Genomic DNA, 15,125 nt, shown 5'->3' with positions numbered 1-15,125 from the left:
AATATAAACAAATTTTAAGAAAAACTTGCATACAAATGAAATCTTTATTTTTATAAAAATATATTTTATTTTTTATTTTTACTCTTAGTTTAATTATCAATACACTGTATAACGAGTAAAAAATTCATTTATATAAATATATAAGTTAATAAATATGAGGAGTAAAATGTGAAAAAAAAAAATTACATGAAGGAGTACTATTTTATAAGAGTCTGTGGGTCATTAGTGGCTCTATTTCCAAAAATATCCTTCTTATTAATTTTAAATGAGATAATGAAAACGGTATATGGTATGGTACTGTACTAGTCTTATAAGGCACCTTTTATTAATTACTGTATAGTTTTGTGGATCATTAAATTTCTTTTCTTTCACATATTCCCTGTATTACAAATTGTGATATTGGGGAAGAGGGTGGAAGTATGATGGTGGATTGTGGTATAGCTGATAATGGTAATATTAGAAATTAATTTAATTTTATGAATACTTTAATTTAATGTTTTGTTTAACATTTAACTATTTTTCTTGATAATTATGAATCAGTTAAAAATGACTTATATTTAGAATCGAATGAAGAATTTTCCAATCTATAGAAAACCAAAACAATTTTAATAAAGAAGTAGAAATCGTGTAGGGAGAGTTTCACTAAAGACCTCTTAATCATATTTGTTTAAATTCAAAACCCCTAAATTTTTAAAATTATATTATAGTTTATAGGTGCTGATTTGATATTAAATTTCTAATGCAAATAACAAAATTATCCCTCATTTAAATTAATATCAAAACTTACCTATTTTGTTTGTTTATTGTTCTACTTCATTTGTTAATTTACTTATGTAATGTTGTTAATTACCCTATTTAACTTATTTTTATTTTAGATATTTAAATCATCTTAAGACAACATATTGATTTATATATTGTATGCTGTTCATTTGCTTACGTACTCTTGTTTATTGTCTTATTTCACTTATTCGTTATCAGACATTTACTTAATTTCATTACAGAAAAATGAACAAGTAAAGTAATTAAAAGTGACTTATATTAGAAATAGAAATCGTATAGTTTATTAAAAAAAAATAGAAATTGTATAGGTAGAATTTCAATAAGGACTCATTGACCACACTTATTTAAATTCAAAGGCCTTAAATTTTTGAAATTATACTATAATCCTTGATATTAAATTTTTTAGAGAAATGACAAAATTATCTCTCATTTAAATTAATGTCATAACTTTCCTACTTTACTTATTCATTGTCCTACTTCACTTATTTATTTCCTTACGAAATATTGTGAATTGCCTTACTTAACTTGTTGTCATTTTAAATGTTTGAATCATCTTAAGATAACTTGTTGATTCATATATTGTATGTTATTCATTTACTTACTGACTTTTATTCATTGCCCTACTATACTTGTTCATTGCCATACTTTCACTTGATTTCATTCCAAAAAAAATGGACAAGTGAAATAGAAAAATTGATAATATTTCATAAGTAAATAAATAAATGAAGTAGGGTAATTAATAAATGAAATAAGGCAGTTCTAATATTAATTTAAATGAAGGGCAATTTTATTATTTTTTAAAAAAATTAATATTAAATTAGTATCCCAAGACTGCAGTAAAATTTTAAAAATTTAGATGCTTTAAATTTAAATAAGCATAATCAAGGGGTTTTTATTAAAATCTTCCCCATCCTATATGCAGTAAAGTTTGTTTATTGTTTATCCCAAGGCACCTGCCACGTCATTATCGACGCAATTTGTATTTGTGCTCGTTGTGTTGATGAGGACTAACGGTGAAAATAGGATAAATCAAATTAGACTTTAGTTAAATAAGCTTGAGCTTGTGTTGTAAATTAGAGGCTTATCTGACCTAAAGCCTATATAATATTTTTTTAAGGTTCAAGCTTAAGTCTATTAAAGCCTGGCCTGGCTTGGCTTGCAGGCCTATTTAGAAGTTTACTTAAAAATAAAGCCTTTTAAATATGTTCATATTTTAGTTTTAAACATCTCAAATATATTTTAGGGCTATTATAATATATAATATATAACTTAATTTATCAATTATAATATACAAGAATTGAAAAAACTTACTAACTACAATATAATATAACAATAAAGTAATAATATTAAAATTAATATATAAGTTAAATATGATTAAAAATAATTAGAAGTAGTAAAAAATAAATTAATTAAAAATTATATGGTGAAACTAGTGTGTTTGTAATATAGCACATAATGTGTGTGTGTGTGTGTAAATATAAATAGGCCGGTCTATTGGGCTCGTAGGCTAGGCCTTAAAAAAACAGGCCTAGCCTATTTAACTAAATAAACTTAATTAAATACTTGAGTCTGACTTAAGTTTATTTAATAAATAAGTTAGGTTAGGCCTAGGTCCTTGTTAAGGGGCTAGCTTATTTTCACCCCTAATGAGGACATTTTGAATGACGTCAAAGCCGATGTTAGCATTTTTGCCTTTAAAAGGAGATTGATATTATTATTAAATCAAGGGCATATCAATTTAGTTACAATATAGTACAATTAAAATTCCTCAAAAATAAGATGTTTAAAATAATGTTATGTTTCAATGCACATGAATTTAAATTTAGATTTGAGTCAATTTTATTATTTGAATAATTAAAAATATATAGATTTAGATTTAATCCAAATCCAAATCTAAGTTCTCCTTTAGTTTCTTTGTAATTTGAAATCCTTTCTAAACTCATGTTATTTCAAATCTTAACTCAAACTCTTTTGTAATTTGATCTAAATGCATGAAGATTTAATCGACCAGCCAACAGTAATTAGATTGAATTGCCAAAGTTGACGAAAACAAGCTGCCACCGTTGACAGGGATAGGATAGCCAACTTCCACCAGGATCGGATCGATGGCGACGACAAGGATCGAACGGCCGACTTCTATAAGGACCAGACCAAAGGTGATGACGGGGACTGGACAGTTGACTTCCACAGGGACTGGACCAACAACAACAACCAAAATTGAATGGCCGACTTCCACAAGGATCGAACCAACAGTGACGACTGGGATCAAACAACTGACTTCCACTGAGAACGGACTAATGACGATCACTAGGATCGAATGGTAGACTTTTATTGGGACTGAACTAACAACTTCGATGATAAGAATCAAGATTGAACCGACGGCGATGATGAGGACTGAAAGTCCAACTTCTACCAAGCGAGGACTGAACGATTGCCTTTAGTCACCATCACCTTCAGTCTAGTCACTGTCACCATCAATCTGGTTCGATGCCGGTAGAAGTCAGCCATTCGGTCCCCTTCATCTTCGTCGATTAGGTCCCATTCATTACCATCAATCTGGCCCAGATGGAAGTCGATCGGGGGTCCTATCTCGATCATCACCGATGCTACAATCCCAGTCGACTTTGTTTGTCTGATCCCATTCAAAATTGGCCATTCAAATCGTCAAGTTTGACCAATCTTCCAAGTTTCTTTTAAATTTAAAATTCAAATATAAAATTTAAAATTTAAAATTTTACTTTAGATTCAAACAAAGAATTTTAATATTGTAATTTAAATTTTTTTTATCATCCACACAAAGAATTTAGAATTTATGAATTTTAAATGTGATATTTCAAATATGAGATTTTAAATCTAAATTTTTAACTTAAATCCACCCATCCAAACATAACCTAAAATTATTTAATTACACATTATAATTTTCAATCATGATGTGGGACTGATCACACCTTTCAAAAGTTTCATAAATCATATTCTCAACTTCATGAACTTAATTACTCTTTCCTCTTATAAATGTACTCACATATCTCCTTAATAATTTTATTTTTATTTTTATTTTTTCAATCTATTTCATTTCATTATGCTCTAGTAAGCAAACATGACTTTAGTATAATCATCAACATGACCAATATATCCACAAAGGTCATGACAATATGCTCATATTTTATTGTACACTTTGTATACATGCATGAGGGGATGTTTACATAATATATATTATTAAGTAGTAGTAGTTTTAAATTTTCAATGACTAGCAGTTTAAACTTTCTTATGGAAATAACAAAATTGTCCCTCATTTAAATTAATATTAGCACATACCTACTTTGCTTGTTCATTGTTCTACTTTACTCGTTAATTTACTTATGAAATGTTATTAATTACCCTACTTAATTTGATTTTATTTTAGGTGTTTAAATCATTTTAGAGCAACATGTTGATTCATATATTGTATCTTGTTTATTTACTCAAGTACTCTTGTTTATTGCCCTATTTTACTTGTTCATTACGAGACTGTTACTTGATTTTATTCTAGAAAAATGAACAAATAAAGTAATTAAAAGTGACTTTTATTAGAAATAGAAATTGTATAGATAATAAAAAAAGAAAGAAATAGAAGTCATATAGGTAGAGTTTCAATAAAGACTCCTTAACTACACTTATATAAATTAAAAGCCCCTAAATTTTTGAAATTATATTACAGTCTTTGATATTAATTTTTTTAGAAAAATGATAAAATTATCACTCATTTAAATTAATATCAGAACTTCCTTATTTTACTTATTCATTTTCCTACTTCGCTTATTCATTTCCTTACGAAATATTATTGATTGCCTTATTTAACTTGTTTTCATTTTAGATATTTAAATCATTTTAAGACACATTGTTGATTCATATATTATATATTATTCATTTACTTACTGACTTTTATTCATTGTCCTCCTGCACTTATTCACTGCCAAACTTTTACTTGATTTTGTTCCAAGGAAATGAATAAGTGAAGCAGGGCAATTAATAATATTCTGTAAGTAAATAAACAAATGAAGTAGGGCGATTAATAAGTAAAATATGACAGTTCTAATATTAATTTAAATGAGGGGCAATTTTGTTATTTTTTTAAAAATTTAATATTAAATTAGTACCCCCAAGACTGCAATAAAATTTTAAAAATTTAAATGCTTTAAATTTAAATAAACATGATCAAGGGGTCTTTGTTAAAATTCTCCTAACACTGTATGGTTTGGCTTTTGAAAGTGTGTTTAGATTTGAATTAGCTAAAGTTATAATTGGGTAGAATTGATTTTGCGAACTTGATTCTAGACAAAATAGTGGCAGGTCAAAATTGAGGTTAGTCAAAAGTGTACCCAGGTTACATCTCCTATAACCATGTTTTTGGATTTAAAATGTGATTTGGGAAAAAAAAAATTAATTGTGTTTTCTGGGTTTAAAGTTCCAGGCCGCAATTTTTGAATTTATGTTATAATCATTCTCCGCGAAATATTTCCTCTCGTACAAAATATAAATAAATTTTAAAAAAAATTCAGTCCTCATTTTTATAAAAATGTACTCCCTCCGTTTAAAAATATAAGGCATTTTTAACTGAATTTTATTTTTCAATAAAATAGTTACTTATTTTTTAACTAATCTTATCTTTTCATATTTACTCCTATTAAACACACTACGATAAATATAAAATCATTATTAATAAGGATACTTAAAAAAAATAATAATTACACCTCAAAAGGCTAAAAATACCTTACATTTTTTAATATCAAACTCCTCAAAAAATGATTTACACTTTTGAATGGAGGGAGTATATTATTTTTTTATTCTTAGTTTTAATTACCAATACTCATCATGATAAGTAGGAGATATATTTACATAAATATTTAGGTAATAAGTATAAGGGGTAAAATAAAAAAATTACATTTACTAGATTGCTCATATTTCAAATCAAGATTAATTAAAAAATAATTATATTTTGATCCGGATGAATTATATGATTTAGGTTTCTAAGCCACGTGATTTTTAGGCTCCCGTCGTTTGTCAAGCAACCTGACTGTTTTTTTTTTTTTTAACCAACCAGCACTAACTGTTAATTTGGGATGTGTGATTTTTTGGCGACCAAAATGATGTTTTTGTTTTTTTTTATTGGAAAAATTTAAACATTCCTCTCTGACAAAATATTAAAAAATATTTATAAAGATATTTATAAATTATATATTAATAAAATATTTACATAATTAATATTTGAATTAAAAAAAAGAATTCATAGTTCGAAAAGGAGCTGGGGAATCGAGGCATCAAACTAAGAAAATTATACACGAAAATGACACCCGTGATTGACAGGTTATGTGAAGAAATTAATTAAGCATGGTTCAGATACCTGCCACGTCATTATGGACGCAATTTGTATTTGTGCTCGTTGTGTTGATGAGGACATTTTGAATGACGTCAAAGCCGACGTTAGCATTTTTGCCTTTAAAAGGAGAATGATACTATTATTAAATCAATAGCACATCACTTTAATTGCAATATAGTACAATTAAAATTCTTCAAAAAAAAAAATGTGTGAAAAAAAAATGATGTAATTTCACATAGGTATAGCACTAGGCCAAAATTTGAAGACGCTTTTGCACATTGCATGAGTTCAGATTCTATTCGTTCAAGTTTCAAAATGAAATAAAAAAAAAATCAAACAAAAACATATGCGTTTCATTTAACATAAACAATAATAACTACGTAAGTAATATAGTTATGCTGATATTAATATAACAAATACTTATTACATATTTTTAATGATGAAAAATGAGCTGTTTTCTATTGAATACCACATGGGACGACCTTAGATGTTGCGGTGGGCGGTGGCCTCCATGGCTCCATGAAAGAGTTGACCCATACTAAAGCAAAGTCTTCAATCTTTAAATAAAGGTAAATGATGACCACAAGTTCTTACAAGCATTCATGCACCATGTATTTTTTATATTATCTGCTAAAAACATATCATGTTAATTTTGTTTAATAACAACGAAAAATATATATAGCAGTAGCTACTACTACAAAGAGTTGATCACAGGAGTTGATCCTTAATCACATTTATTTATTTAACCTTGTTTTTTATTTATGTTACTCTAAATTATTTTAATTTTTTATCTTCTCTCTCTTCATTTACAATGACGGTAGGAGGAGAGAAGACACAAAACCAAAGAGATTTTATTTAATTGAATTGATGTAAATTTCATGGAATTGAGTATGAATGAGGTGGTACTTTCAGTTTATGTAAAAATTTCTTGGTGATGATTGAAGACCAATATTAATTACTAATTAGGGGTGTTATTAATTTATATGCTTAAAATTCACTCAATCCACATGTTTTACACTTTCTCCCGTTATTTTTTTCTTTCAAGGCACTTCTAAGTTCCAAATAAATAATTAACTCTATCCGGAAAAAATATTTTTAATTTTACTTGTATTTGTATACATATGTTGAATCACAAATTATTACGTTCTCTCACATTCTCCAACAATTTTTAATAGCAACAAATATAAAAAATATAATAAATATCCCATCAATCTCAATCAAGTAACTTTTTTTTAAAATAATTATTTCTAAAAATTACATTTAAGTTTCATATAAGAGAATTTATTATCCAAAAAAAACTAATCATTTCTTTTAATCAATCGTCATTATTTGTTGTTCAATTATTAAGAATATTGAAAACTTTTTGGTAAATGCACAAAGTTTCGGATTTGAGAATATTTTATAAATTTTATAAAAATTTTTGATAATAAATTTTTTTATATGAAATCTAGATGTAATTTTTCATTTTTTTAATAAAAAATTGAAAAAAATTGTAAAATAAATATACGCTATGCGTGAAGATTAAGAAGGTGCTTAACCAGCAAGTGTTGGTTTAGTGGAAGGGACAACAGTAGCTCAAGGATGAAGTTTTAAGTTTGATTAATTTAAAAAAAAAAGTGTTTTCTTTTTTAAGAAAAGCTAACCCTAACTAGATTGAATTTAACTGTATTGAATGTCACATGCTTATGACATAACAAATAAGAGATAATTTTTCACAATTACATATTATGTTGGCTAAAGTACAAATCTAGTCTAAATTGGTATCTTAATGCTTTAAAAAGTATAATATCATCTCAATATTTTTAAAAATCAAACAATATCGCCCAAGATTAATGGAACGTCTTAACACTGTCAATTTAATTAGACATCCCCCACATTGATGCCACTTATGTAGGGGAAATTTTTTACTATTTGCCATGTATGTTATGTTCTTCATCTTCCTTAATCTCCCTTCAATCCTCACCGGTACCTTTTCATCAGACCTTAATCTCTCTGAATCACCACCTCACCACGGAGCCTCCTCTTCGTCGTCGATACTAGTGTGAGTGATTTCTTCTCAATCTTTCTCTTAACTCGTGAGATTGATTGTGTTTTTAGATCGAAGTGACAACTGAGCACACGGGCCCTCTAGATTTAGTGTTGCCGTTCCAAAAGCACCATGGTCAATTAGTCACGTTCTCCGTGGATTTAGCCATTTTTAGATTTTGAGTTCTTGATTAGTTTTTGAATATTTGAGCTTGTTCTTCTTCCTCCTTCGAATGCTAGCCCAGAATTCATAAGAGTAGATTTAGATCGCCTTCGGTTCGCTCGTCACACACACTATATGAATCTCTTGTCATTGATGGTACATGTCTATTTGAGTTCGCATGATTGTGTGGCTGATTCTGGAGGACTTGCATTTTCTGGGTATTTTGCATTTGTTTTGTGGGTTTGCTTGTGTAAAACATTACACATTTTTAGTTATTATGCCTTCTTTATGGAGGAGATTGTTTTCCGGCCTTCTTTTTTATTTTTTATTTTGCATTTGTTTTCAGACTTCTTTAAGGAGGAGATTGGACGAGCGTGAAGAATTTTGTGCATATATGCCCTATTATTTCTCTAGGAGAATGATGATACTACTTAGGACTGTGCAGCTTAAACTGCGCAAAACTCGTTTTTTTATTCTAGTTGAAAGGACTATTCAACTAAACTCATCCAATTTCAAGGAAGGAAGGAAGGAATCTCGTGTCCAAGAGTAAGAAAGGAAAGGGAAGAAGAAGCTCAAGCAAAGCTGTCATCACCGTTGACAATGGAGGAAGATGGAGAGGTGAGGATGAATATGAAATGGTACCAACAAATCACATTTTTATTTTAATAATAATATATTTTGTATTGATTTTTATCTATAAATATTTTTTTGAAGTAATTTTTAAATGTGATTCACTTAATAAAAATTTTTCACGACATGTGGCATCAATATGTGGGGCCTATTTTTCTAAATTAGTATCACTAAGTCTCATTATTCGTCTCGGGTGACAAAGTGCCATTTTTTAAAATGTTGATGTGACATTGCATCTTTTAAAATATTAAATTATCAATTGTCTCCAAAATATATAATCCGTTAAATGAATCTGACGTCAAGTGGGAAAGTGGAGCTCCAAAGTCTAAACGTGATTAGAGACAACCATATACATTTGGATTGATATTAGTCGAATTCTTTGAATCCAACAACGTATCACGAGTTTACCGGATTGAGGTGTAAATCCTCGACAATAAAACCAAAAAAAAAAAAAGGAAATTCACTGTTAAATAATGCATCCTTTAATTAAATAATATAATTCCGTTCAATATACTCCCTTCCATCATATTTATATATAGAACAATTCAAGGAGACATTTATTACTCCTTTATTTAAAAATATATTTTTATAATATTTTTAATTAAATTACATTCCCAATAAATCAATTAATTATTTTTAAATTAATATTATATTTTTATTTTTTCTGTTATTTAATGAACATCTTACTTAAATATAAAGGATTGAATGGTTTATTTATCAAGGATATCTTTAAAAAAAGTGATTAATTACACATTAAAATTGAAAATTCTTATAATTTTGAACATTTAATTTAAAAAAATGCTTTATGTCTTTGAGCAAAAGGAGTACATTTTTTAATTTTATCTCATTTAAATATTGATGTAAAAAATATTTTAAAAATACATTTAATATGAAAAAAGTGAGAAACTTTAATTTTTAAACAAAGTTAATCGTTCTTAATTTAGTAAAAAATGTGAAAATAACTTATAAATAAAATTAAAGGCAGTATTATTATCTTTATTTTAAATATAAAATTTTTTTAAAAAAGTTTATGTTTCAATATTTAAAATTTTTTACACATTTTGAGGATAATTATTTTTTACTTAATATTTTTTTGTAAATATAATGAGTAGACTTTGTCAAAAATATATAATATTGTTCTTGAAGTTACAAGAATAAATAATAGACTTTTCTTAACTGAATTACTTGGTGTTGGATTTCTCTTATAATCGATTATTTTTATTAAAACTATGATTTAGGTAAAAAAAAAAAAACCCAAACACCCTTATTTTTTTTATATCAATTATCTGTACTCAAAATTATAACGTTAGCTCATTTATTATTTGTCGGAATTTTTTCCTACCAGAAGTGCCCCTCCCACACCTCCTGCAGCCAATTTCAGATCTCATTTGAGCTTCGGCATATCTCCACACCAGTCGCGCTTCGTCCTCCCCCCACCTACAGCGACACATATTCTGACCAGCTTCTCCAATGTCTGACCTACCTCTCCGATCTCCAGCGAGTTTCAAACCTGTTCATTAGAAATTACCTCCAATTGCACGTCTCTTTGTCGTCTTCTCCCATCTCCAGTCCGACCTCCAATTTGCTTCTAAGGGTTTATGAACTGGGACCATGTCTTGGCTTGTGAATTCTTCCTGTGGATTGAGGATATTGGTGGGGGATACAAGAAATGATATTTGAGAGAAGATATACGAAAGTGGGTTTGTCGAGGGGATCAGATATTTAGGCTTAAATGGGTATATAATGAGATGAGGAACAAATAATAATAGTAAAGAAACTTCTTATGCTAAAATTTAATAATATGATATTCACTACATAGGTTTTAGTAAATTTAATAATATTGTATACAATTTTATTAATATTTACATTTTAAAAAAGTTAATGTTTTTATGATCATGTGTATATTTAAAATTGATTTTAACTAAATCATTCAAATATTATCAATTTTATCAAAATTAATTTTTTAAAAATAATATCCAAACATACTTACTTTATACATAATTAATTTTTTTTTAGAATCAATCCCAAAATGGGCCCTTGGAAAATTACTTTTCTATGCTTCATTAATATGGATGAATTGCTTATGGAAAAAGGGATTGACTAGTGGCTCTGTTTTAGTTTAAAATGGTGCTATGTAGTCTTTATTATTTTCATCATAGGTTAAGGTTCAATTTTACTCTTATACTTATTTTTTAGAAGTATTGAATATCTCATACTCTTAAGTGAGATAATTTTTCTCCTAAAGTTTTCTTTCTAGATCCAAAAAAGTCCCTATGTTAGGAGGCTATGAAATCTATCGTTATATCATGATGTGGCAATGCATGGGGCCCAATGAAAATTTGAGGAGGCCCTCTAACATATCTAAACTTCACTCCTTTGACCATATACGTGGCTTATTGCTTTAAAATTGAAGGCAATTTGAACCAAGTTTATTATCTTCTTTAGTTGCAGCGACAACCATTTTTGGTGTTTAGAATGGCTGAGGCTTCGACGTGAAAAATGAGAAGCAATAGAAGGAGGGTTGCTTTGCTTCGACAATGCAGTGGCAAGCAAAATTACAAGGGTGCATCCAAGTAATACTCATCATCCTTTCACCTTCTATCCTCTTTGATAGGCCTAACTTTATATTCTAAACCCATTTTTGATTTAAAGTAATCCTCATCATCTGAATCATCGTCTTCTAGCCTCTCTTCATCATCCTTAATGTCACTTTTCGCTTTCTCATTGTCTTTTCTTCTTCCTCAGCGTCACTTTCCTCTTCCTCAATGTCATTGTCCCCAAATCATGACCAATAGAATCACCTATCCCTGTGTAAGCCTCATCCAAGTACTTCATGACATCAATAACATCGTCTCCATTTCCCATTGAATTGTCTATCCTTGCCTTCATTACTTTGAAAATATGATTTTGCAAACACACCCTCACCCTTTGACCTATTTAATTCTCTCTTTAATTATGCCCTTAACTCGCATGTTGTTTTGCTAACTCCTAATAAGTCGTTATTTCTTCAACGACTTTAAGATATTGGGTTATGAAATTAACACTAGTTGGGTCATTACCCTCAATTTTACCTTTCCCCTTATCATTCATTTCAATGATAGCATGCTCAAATCAACAATAATATAGTAAAAAAGGCATGGATGATATTTCACTCAACTAATATAAACAAAGAAGAGTTCATTGTCACATTTAATGCTTTACCTTAAAGTTGGTGTCGACTTGTTGAGCTTTGTTGTCTCCACTGCCCTCAAGATTCCTCACACACATGCACTCCACCATACTTTAAGATTTTGCAATTGCACTGTCCTTTCTGCAACTCTCATCCAAATTGCACAATCATAACCCTTAATCATCAATGGGTCTTGAGTAATCTCATCTATTACTCTCCCTTTTAGTCTGAAATGCCTTAACTGTCTTCATTCTTTTCTTCATTTTTCTTTCTCTTTCGTGCGTGCGTGGAGTGTTCCCCTCCTCCTCCTCCTCCTTTTTATGATGTGTCCCTCTTCTCCTATTTGGATGCCAACTCAGATGGTTAGAAGGTTAGAATCCATACCTACGAAGCCAACTCAAATTTTCCCTAGGCTATATGAGTTGCCACGTCATGATATAACGATAAGATTTTATGGCTTCCTAATAAAGGAGCTTTTTCAAACTTAAAAAAAATCAAGGATAAAATTGCTTTATTTAAAAGTATAGGGTGCTCAATATTCTTAAAAAAAATAAGTAGACAAGCAAAATTTGATCTTAACCCTTTCATCATTTACAATCTGTTGATTTGAAAATGCGAATGGCGATTTGCCCTCCCTCACCCTGAGACAAATACTATTTCATCTTAAATTGATATTATATACATTAAATCTAAAATTGAACATTAATCTTTCTCCCTCAGACAAATACCTGCATCTTGCAATTGGACTAACCCCAAAGTTTCCCGCGTTAATGGAGCCTATTTCTATGTGTTTTTGGGAAGAACGTGATAGGGACACGGAAGCAGAATCGTGCTAGTTTAGGGACAGAACCCTGAAACAACAAAAACACAAGAACAAAAAGAAAGGGACGAAATTTATGACGGAAATAAAGAAAGGTATGAAGTAAACAATAGGATAATGATCAAGGAGAAGATCCTCTAGAACACCTGCCTCTAGGAACCTCAACCTTCGAAGACACCACAAGAGTTGATCACGCTCTTGATCACGTCGGTTTCTCACACGGGATACCACCACAAAGCACTAAGGCTAACAAGAGTTATAAACTCTAAAATGAATAATTTCATTCAACTTCTGTGTCGTTTACAATAGGGAGCATGCCTAATTTATATAGGCTCATAGAAAAATATTTCCTAAAATTAAAACCCTAATTTCCTAATACTAAAAGGAGAAATAATGATAAAATATTCAGCCACATAATTTAGGAGATGTGATCCTAAAATTATGGGATTACAAAATTTAGAAATTAATATTATAATTAATTCTAACCTTTGACTAGACTCAAAATAGAAAATCAAATCAAAGGACCATTAAAATAGGAAATAATTTAGGAGACAATCAAGGATGATAAAGGATTTGAAATCACGCCACCCTTGACTTCTTTACTAGGGTTTCATGCCTCCTTGCATGCAAGAGGCTCAACTTGTAGTCTTCCTTGCATTGGGCTAAGGTCTGCATCTCTTGGGCTTGACTCTTCATGAGTTTGGATCTTAAATACATTATACACGTATAGATGCTCTCCTTTGGACTTGAGGGGAGTGCCCCAATGCTCTCCAAGCTCTTGAACTTCTTGCACAAGACTGAACAAGGCTTGCTTCATGGCTTTGGTTCGGGCTCTTGTCATTGGACCTCCAATATGTTGCAATGGGTCTTTAGGTACGTTGGATTGGAAGTATTGGGCTCCTTCTATGTCACCATGCTCATGATTACCATCCTCAGGCTTCGTTGCCATTAATGCTATGTCACCCGTGCCATGGGGTCCATCAGAACGGCAGTGGAGTTCACAGTTCACAAGCAGATTTTTTTTGTTAATTTTACTGTAACTTTTTTTCCCCAGCACATCAACATCAAATATTGCATGTCTACTTTCCTTCAGGAACCGATTCTTTCAATACACGTGAGAAACAAGCCTGATTCAAGGTTCTGTAGTTCTAAAAGGTCTTTTCTCTGCTGAGTGTTGACATTTATATGCTTTCGTATCCTCCACACGATATGCTACTACTGCATATTTTTTCCCCATGACTCTTCTAAAGGCGTAACTTGCTTGACCAAAAGCAAGATGCGTAACCTGGATTTCAGAACGAGTAAACACGCTTGAGTTCACTGTTCATAACGAGTTCCAGGACAGTGATTGGAATCAAATTTTGATCCGTGACATGAATGAAGAGCAAGAATATCTCGGTTTTGTAGCTTGGACTCTGCAGAACCATCTATTATCTGAGTTTTTAGTGCTTGGTCAAATTGTTCATCTGTTATTCTTCTCTCCACCAATAGTTTTGCTGCCCGAGGAATGGCAAAGAAGTGCCAGCTTTGACAATTTAACTCTCCCAAATTCGAACTCCTATGCAACTTTTCGTCTCTCCATTGTAAGGTCTTGTGAATAGGAAAAGTGGTCGTCTGGAAATTAACCAAGCAATGGCCGTTCTTTCTCTTTTGCTTTCTATTACAAAACTGTTATTGATAATCGCCCCCTCTTCTTCTGCATCAAATGTTATTACCCATAAGCAGCCACTTCCTGATGGAAGGACTTTGGTGTCTAAAGATGGGATCTTTGAACTGGGCTTCTTCAGCCCAGGTAGTTCCACAAACCGATGCGTTGGAATCTGGTACAGAAACATCCCACAGAAAACTGTTTTTTGGGTGGCCAACCGTGAAAAACCAGTCAAGGAAAACTCAAGTATGTTGAGCATAAACACAGAGAGACGTCTTGTGCTGCACAGCCAGAATCAGACTGTTGTTTGGTCAGCAAACTCAACAATACAAGGCTTGAATTGCCCAACTTCTAGGCTCTGGAAACCTTGTCTCGAGAAATGAACAAGACCAGGATCCTCAAAACTACCTGTGGCAGAGTTTTGATTATCCTTCTGATACTTTTTTACCAGGAATGAAGATTGGGTGGGACCAAGAAACTGGGCTAAATCAAAGCCTAACAGCATGGAGGAACTAGGACGACCCTTCTCCTAGG

At 30.6% G+C, this 15,125-nt stretch overlaps 1 protein-coding gene across 1 annotated transcript; it reads left to right on the top strand.

Moving 5' to 3' along the window:
• The first annotated feature begins 13,993 nt into the window (after nt 1-13,993).
• On the top strand, nt 13,994-15,079 carry LOC129313150 (G-type lectin S-receptor-like serine/threonine-protein kinase At1g61370). The gene has a single exon (XM_054956097.1). The coding sequence runs from the start codon at nt 14,576-14,578 to the stop codon at nt 14,972-14,974; it is 399 nt and encodes a 132-aa protein (XP_054812072.1). The 5' UTR covers nt 13,994-14,575; the 3' UTR covers nt 14,975-15,079.
• The last annotated feature ends 46 nt before the right edge of the window (nt 15,080-15,125 follow it).

The sequence above is a fragment of the Prosopis cineraria genome, unplaced genomic scaffold, assembly GCF_029017545.1.
Source record: "Prosopis cineraria cultivar Desert tree isolate PC_DT_omini unplaced genomic scaffold, ASM2901754v1 PC6, whole genome shotgun sequence".
Lineage (NCBI taxonomy): Eukaryota > Viridiplantae > Streptophyta > Magnoliopsida > Fabales > Fabaceae > Prosopis > Prosopis cineraria.
This window is presented reverse-complemented; position numbering and strand designations above follow the sequence as displayed.

Bases quoted from the DNA above. Each gene is read 5' to 3' on its own strand.
- LOC129313150 (XM_054956097.1), top strand. From the start codon at position 14,576: ATGGCCGTTCTTTCTCTTTTGCTTTCTATTACAAAACTGTTATTGATA.